This window comes from Populus euphratica, unplaced genomic scaffold, assembly GCF_000495115.2.
Source record: "Populus euphratica unplaced genomic scaffold, PopEup_1.0 scaffold111.1, whole genome shotgun sequence".
In the NCBI taxonomy this organism is placed as follows: domain Eukaryota; kingdom Viridiplantae; phylum Streptophyta; class Magnoliopsida; order Malpighiales; family Salicaceae; genus Populus; species Populus euphratica.
In genome coordinates this window covers 1,129,196-1,136,029 of record NW_011499877.1, presented here as the reverse complement: position 1 = coordinate 1,136,029, position 6,834 = coordinate 1,129,196, and the positions used below count along the sequence as shown (strand labels likewise).

General features: G+C 32.2%; 1 protein-coding gene across 1 annotated transcript; it reads left to right on the top strand.

The window, feature by feature from the left end:
- Window positions 1-253: 253 nt before the first annotated feature.
- DEL1 (DP-E2F-like 1) lies at window positions 254-3,829 on the top strand. The gene is made up of 12 exons (XM_011030333.1): window positions 254-641; window positions 731-798; window positions 927-979; window positions 1,067-1,144; window positions 1,274-1,333; window positions 1,466-1,574; window positions 1,897-1,964; window positions 2,054-2,126; window positions 2,216-2,277; window positions 2,391-2,793; window positions 3,350-3,389; window positions 3,463-3,829. The coding sequence occupies exons 1-12, from the start codon at window positions 550-552 to the stop codon at window positions 3,509-3,511; spliced, it is 1,155 nt and encodes a 384-aa protein (XP_011028635.1). The 5' UTR covers window positions 254-549; the 3' UTR covers window positions 3,512-3,829.
- Window positions 3,830-6,834: the final 3,005 nt, after the last annotated feature.

The following is a 6,834-nucleotide window of genomic DNA, read 5'->3' as shown; positions in this document are numbered from 1 at the left end:
CTTTTTAGGGTTAAAAATACTTTCGTTTATATTTTGAATTGTGATTGTGATACATTATACCTTTTAAAATAGTTTTTTAATTAAAAATATATAATTTTTTTTTTTAATTTTTAACATTAATATATTAAAACCATCATAAAATACTACATTTTTTTAATTGAACATCCTTTTTAAACTAAAATTACTTTTAAAAAATATCCCAAAACCAAAAGCACTCCTCAACAATCATCATGGCATCATAATTACACAAACGTAGAGAGCGCGTCTACGTGAAAAAAAGAGGGAATGGAGAATTCAAATTCCCGCTAGAGCTCAGTTTTTAAAAGACAATTAACCCTCCAAACGTCTTCTTCCTTTTCCTCTTCCTCTGTTCAAATTCCAAACCCCCGCCTACAATAAGTCAAACAACAAACCCTCTCTTCTCCAATCTCCGCCTTCCTTTTTAACGGTATTAACCTCTCTTCCCTTCCTCCCTCTTTTTATCAAATCAAATCCACAGTCCTTGCAGTTCCATTAACTGCATCAGATCTTCAGCCAAACAAGAAGATAATGGCCTTGTCTTATACCGATATCATAGATCCCCCTTCAAGGCATCACGCTTATAGCAGAAAACAGAAATCTCTCGGTCTCTTATGCACCAAGTTAATAAACCCATATTTCCCTCTTCCTTTCTTTCAAAAACCCAGAATTTTCCCGGAATTAAATTGATTTTTATTTGTTTATTTTGCAGTTTTTTGACCCTGTATAATCGAGATGACATTGACGTGATTGGACTTGATGATGCCGCTTCTAAATTAGGTTTTCATTATTTCTTTATTCGTTCCTGATTTTGAAAATTTACCGGTTATTATGGTTTAGATGTATTGATTTGTATTTTTTTTGGGTGGAATCTTGAATTCCTTTTTTAATGGGTTTGTGATTTGCAGGAGTTGAGAGAAGACGGATCTATGATATAGTGAATGTCTTGGAGAGTGTTGGGGTGAGATTCTTGATTTATCATGTTGTGATTTTTTAATGTTTGTTTTGTGAGTTCTCTTATATGTTTTTTCCCCTCTATTTTCTTTAGGTTCTTGCAAGAAAGGCGAAGAATAAGTATTCATGGAAGGGATTTGCTTCAGTCCCTAAAGCTTTACAAGATTTGAAGGTAATAGAAATAACCCAAAAAAATAAAATTTCAGGTTTTGTTTCGTATATTTGAGCTAGATAAGGGTTTTATGAAGTGTTGTTATTTTTCGAAAATTGGACTGATTTTATGTTGTTGGTGATATAATAGGAAGAGGGTTTGAGAGATAATGTCAATACAATTGATAGGCAAAGCAATAATTCCGCGAAAGTAAGTGATTTTTAAGGGTTTATTTATTCTTTCATCATGAATAAACTGTGTTTTAAAAAGGGTTTCTTTCTTTCGTTTTCATGTTGGGTTTTGGGTTAATCTGTATTTTGTGCGCGTGTTTTGAATTTTTAGGTTGCAAATGATGATGAGGACGAGGACGATGACTCTGATTCTAATCCTAACACAGGAAGCCAGAATGAGAATTCTGGTATTATCAAATCTACGGCTGTGTCAAGATCTGGTAATGTCCTCTCTTTTTTATGAACATATCTATACTGATGTTTTCTTTCTTTGTTTTGTCAGTATGTTACATCACCTGTACTCGTAATTTTTTTTCCTAGTATATGTATATGATTTAGAAAAGCAATTACTTCAACGAACTTACAAAGGTCCTTTAATTATTTATTCTTGTGATGTGTCAAACTGGAACTAGACCTTTGTTTTGTTCAAATTTTTTGGGTGGACTTCAGTTGTTGTCAGTTGGGTCATTAAGGAAACGGTGGATATTATACCCATCTACTTTTCTTGGCATCTTATAACAAGCTCAATTATTTTTGTTACAGATCATCGGAGAGAAAAGTCGTTGGGGCTTCTTACTCAGAACTTCGTGAAGCTCTTTGTGTGCTCCAACGTGAGTGAAATCTTAAAAAAGTTTAATTCTTAATAGGTCTTCTATGCCATTATCTGTTATTATGGTGCTTATGAGGGATTCATTTTTAGGCAAATTTGATCTCACTCGATGAATCTGCCAAGTTATTACTTGGAGATGGCCACAATTTGTCAATTATGAGAAGTAATTTTTCTCACCTTATCTACTTTTGAGAAGAGCTATTGGTGATCTACTTCTTTGATTTACATCCTCTGAATAACATGATTGTACAGCGAAAGTAAGGAGGCTATATGACATTGCAAATGTGTTGTCTTCTCTGAAACTTATTGAGAAGGTAATCACTTACGACACATACTTGTTGAAAAACTAAAAGGATCATGTTAGCATTTTTTACTCAAGCGCCAATACAATTCTTTGAAGTTCTGATGTTTATTAAATGTGTTGCAGACCCATACTGCTGATACAAGGAAACCTGCATTCAGATGGTTAGGCTTCAGAGGCAAATCAGAGAACGGATCTGGTGATCCTTTGGCTCCTTTTGAGTCTAAGAAGAGGACATTTGGAGCTGATATCACAAACACATGTTTCAAAAGAAACAAAATGGATTCTTCAGTTGACGGGGATAAAAGCCAGAATCTGAAGATGCAACAAATAAAAGATGAAAATACGGTAACTGTCGCCGAGAGAGGCTATTTTGGTCAGGATTTACAGCAGAAGTCGGGAAGTTTCCAGTTTGGCCCCTTTGCTCCTGTTAGCGTGGCCAAAGCGGGAAACCCTGAAGACAAACTGACTCGGGTCTATGATTGGGAGGGTCTTTCCTCTACTTTTCGTCCTCAATATCACAACCAAGGTACAATCTAATGCTTAGTTAAAAGTTCAGTGAAATACTTTGATCATATCAGTTTTCAAGTTCCAATTATTTGACGTTAGGTTCAGAAATCCATGTGCATCAGTGAACAACAAACACCCGTCTTACATAATCTGGTCAGCTTTTCATTTCATGTTTCCTTGTGATATCTTGCAATGAGTTGGACAGCTGATGATTCCCTTGCTGAGTTACCTGAAGGCATGAAAATTGTCAATAGGCTATTGTTTAGAATTATGCTAGTAGAGCTATACATCCAAGAAAAGCAAATAGGGTTTGCTTAGGTCATATCACTTTGTTTATCCACTACAGTGGATTGCTAAAATATCTGGACCCATTCCCTTGAGACCTCCACTTTTGAGCAATACTTCAGTCGTCCACTTTTTTTTTTCCTCGTCCTATCCACACTCTTTCACTTAGTTCTCTATTCTTGTTGTTAATCGTTTATCTTGATATGCCTTGTCATCCAATTGAATTTTCTTGTTGAATTTTTAGAACCCGAGTGTGGAAATATGAAAAGCTCATATGCTGAATTTTGCAGCTCTGAGAGATCTCTTTTCCCATTACACGGAAGCATGGAAATTATGGTACACTGAAGTTGCTGGGAAGAAACCATTACACATCTAATTTTTCCCACTACACGGAAGCATGGAAATCATGGTACACTGCAGTTGCTGAGAAGAAACCATTACACATCTCCTAATTTCTGAAACTTTGTGGCTCTGCTTTTCGCTATGACCAGTACAGTGTTGGGTTCTCAAAATTCTTCTTTTTGTACTTTTTAGGACAGAAGAAATGGCTTCAGGTTGGATGCACATTCCCCGTGCACCATCTTAGCATGGCCACGCAATGTTCTTTATCTGATGCATCGAAGCAAATAAATTTGAATATATGGTCTTTTCTCCGTAGGTTAACTAGCTACGAAGTTGCCTTCGATTGTGCAACATATCATTTTCTTCATGGAACAGCAGCTGTAGCACAATACTTTCCTGACTTTTATCTATCAAGAACTTGTTCTGCATCTCCTGGTTGTTTCAATACTCTTATGATGCCAGAAGGTATAAAAGATGATGATACAGATAAAGTCTGCAAATGTATAATTGAATGGAAGCTTCTCATCCCATCTAACACGGGATAGACGTCAATCACATTTACAGACACCCCCGATGTCTTCTGGTTCTCTTTTGGAAGTGATAGTCCATGAAGCATTCAACTTTGGGCAACAATGGCGAGTGGAATATCGTCATTGCACAAAGATTTTTTAAAAATCGTTAGACCGCAGCCGTAATTTGGCATATATCAAGACAATGGTTGTCTCAATAAAGTGAAAACTGTACTGTAAATATCTGGATCTATCCATATTTATGATCTTTTGCGCCATTAAACTATCAAGCTCACAATCTTTGGCAGGAAGGTGTCAAACAGCTAGAAATCAAATTTTGATATAAAATCTATAATTATATATATTGAATTGATATGCATGAACTCCTATGTTATGTAGCTTGTATCAATTTTAATTTTTTTTCATTATTGTACATTATGGAATATATTTGGTTTTGTAACTTATTTTGACAATTTTTCTTTCATTTTTATTCATCAAGATTTAAAGCTCTTGGTATTGTAAGTTCATGAAGAATTAAATAAATCAAATAAAATTTTGAAGAACTAGCATTTTTAAATAATTAAATAATTAGCAGTCTTAAAAGACTAATCTTTATTTTCTTTTATATTCATGATTTCATTTCAGAAGTTGTTTTTTTTTTTAGATAATATCAAATATAACAAAACTTGAATTTACCACTCTTAATATATCTGAGAATAATATTTTATCATAGATCTTTGACGTTGAGATTTATCTAGAAGTTATGAATCTTGGAGAGACTATCAAAAAAATAAATAACGCATTCTTGCAGGATTGCACAAAGCAATGATTTTCATTCGCCACTATCCCTACGAAGGATTAAAAGTTAAATATCTCATAATAAAAGATTTTTTTTATTATGTAGAAAAATCTAAAGAAAAGATATGACCACCAAAAGTTTATCGTCCTTTCTCAAGCTTGCTATGGTTGATTGCACATGAGATTGCAAGATTTTAAATCAGCTAGTAAATATAATTTAGTTCTTTTTAAAATTATCTCATAGCTAAAATTGTATGGTGAAAATATCATAGAAAATCAAATATTAGAGAAATATTCTCTACTTTTCATGCCTCAAATATTGTCCTACAACAACAATATAGATAATGTAATTTCAAGAGATATTTATAACTAATTTCATGTTTTTTTTTTGTTGCTGAACAAAATAATGAACTTTTGATGAAAAATTATCTATCACATCCCACAAGTTCTAAACCATTCCATGAAGTGAATGGAATCTTTGTCTAAAAAAACAAGAAAGAACCAAAGGGTATATATATGAAAAAATAAATGGAAAAAGAAGAAGAGATAATCCTTAATAAAAAAAACCCACCATACCACCATAAATGGAGACTCAATGAACCTAAACAAGAAAAGGGAAAAAATTTGCATAAACTTGAAGATAAGTGTTATAGATGTGACATGCATGGTCACTAGTCTTGCACTTATCGCACACCAAAACATCTTACAAACTTATATCAAGCTTCTTTAAAATAAAATGCAATTAAGACTAATTTTATTCACAAAGAAGATTTTAAAGGTTATAATATTTATCTTGATGTTTCTGTTTTCTTTGAAAACCCAGATAAAATAGATAGAATGGTTAGTGGGGGAATCCTTAGGAATGATTAATATTTTTTATTTATATTAGGATATTTATCTTATTGCAATTTTAATAAACAATGTCAATTTTATTTCAGTTAAATAATAAAATTTAATTATATTTTGAATAGAGATTTTTATTTTCCTGATGGAGATTTATGTTTAGCAGAAAGTGCAACAATGCACACAATTCTCAAGGAAAATAAATATTTTGAATATTTGATATTAACCAAAGCTAATGTCACTACAATATCAAGTTCAACAAACATGATTAAAGGCTCCACAAGAGCTAATATTTTATTACTAAATAACACAAAACTTGGCATAAAAAATGCAGTTGTAATGTTTTGAATTAATGAATTGAAAAATACAATAAAGCCCTTGGAGGTTTAAAAGTTGGAATAAATAAATGAAGGGTATAGTAGTAATTGAATAAAAAGATTATAAATATAAATACAAAGAAGAAAAAAAGAAAAGAAAAAGAGATCTGAATATTTTGAGAGAGAGAACCGTGAGAAAGAAGAAGAAGAAGAGAAAAGAGGAAAAATAGAAGGGAAATAAAAAGGAGTTGAAGAAATAAGTTTAAAGGCAAGATTTAGATTGTTGAATGTGTAAATGTATATTAATTGAACTTTAATTTTGGTTTTGATGAATGTTAGGGTTTTAAAAATTTATGTTTTGATTTTAATTGATGAATTAAATTGAATGTTATAAGATTAATTGTTGTGGATATTTGATTATTTAGTTGATTTTGAGAGACTGAATTGAAAGATAATGATTTTGAGTTATGATTTTGTTCGAACGGTGAATTTGTGTTAGAAATAAGAAAAGAACAGTGGGTTTTCTGTTAAAATTCTGGGTTGGAGGTTGAAGAAGACAAAATTTCGGTTTGGTCCCTCAATTTTGGAAAATTACAGTTTAGTCCCCAAACTTTGGAAAATTACAGATTGGTCCCTGGAACATATTCTGAGATTCTGAACAGAATAACATGTGAATTATGGGAAAAATTACTCTCGGTTTAAGGTTGAAGATGATAAAATTTCAGTTTGGTCCCTTAATTTGTGAAAATTATAGTTTAGTTCCTAAACTTTGGAAGATGACAAATTGGTCGAGCATAATTAGAGATTCTGGACAAAAATGAGAATGAATTATGGATATAGTTCCACTGTAATCTTGAGTTTGTGATATTTATTAGTTTGGTCCTCTATTTGACAAAAATTACAATTTGATCCTAAAAATTTGGAAAAATTCCAGAATGGTCCCTGGAGCATAATTAGAGGTTCTGG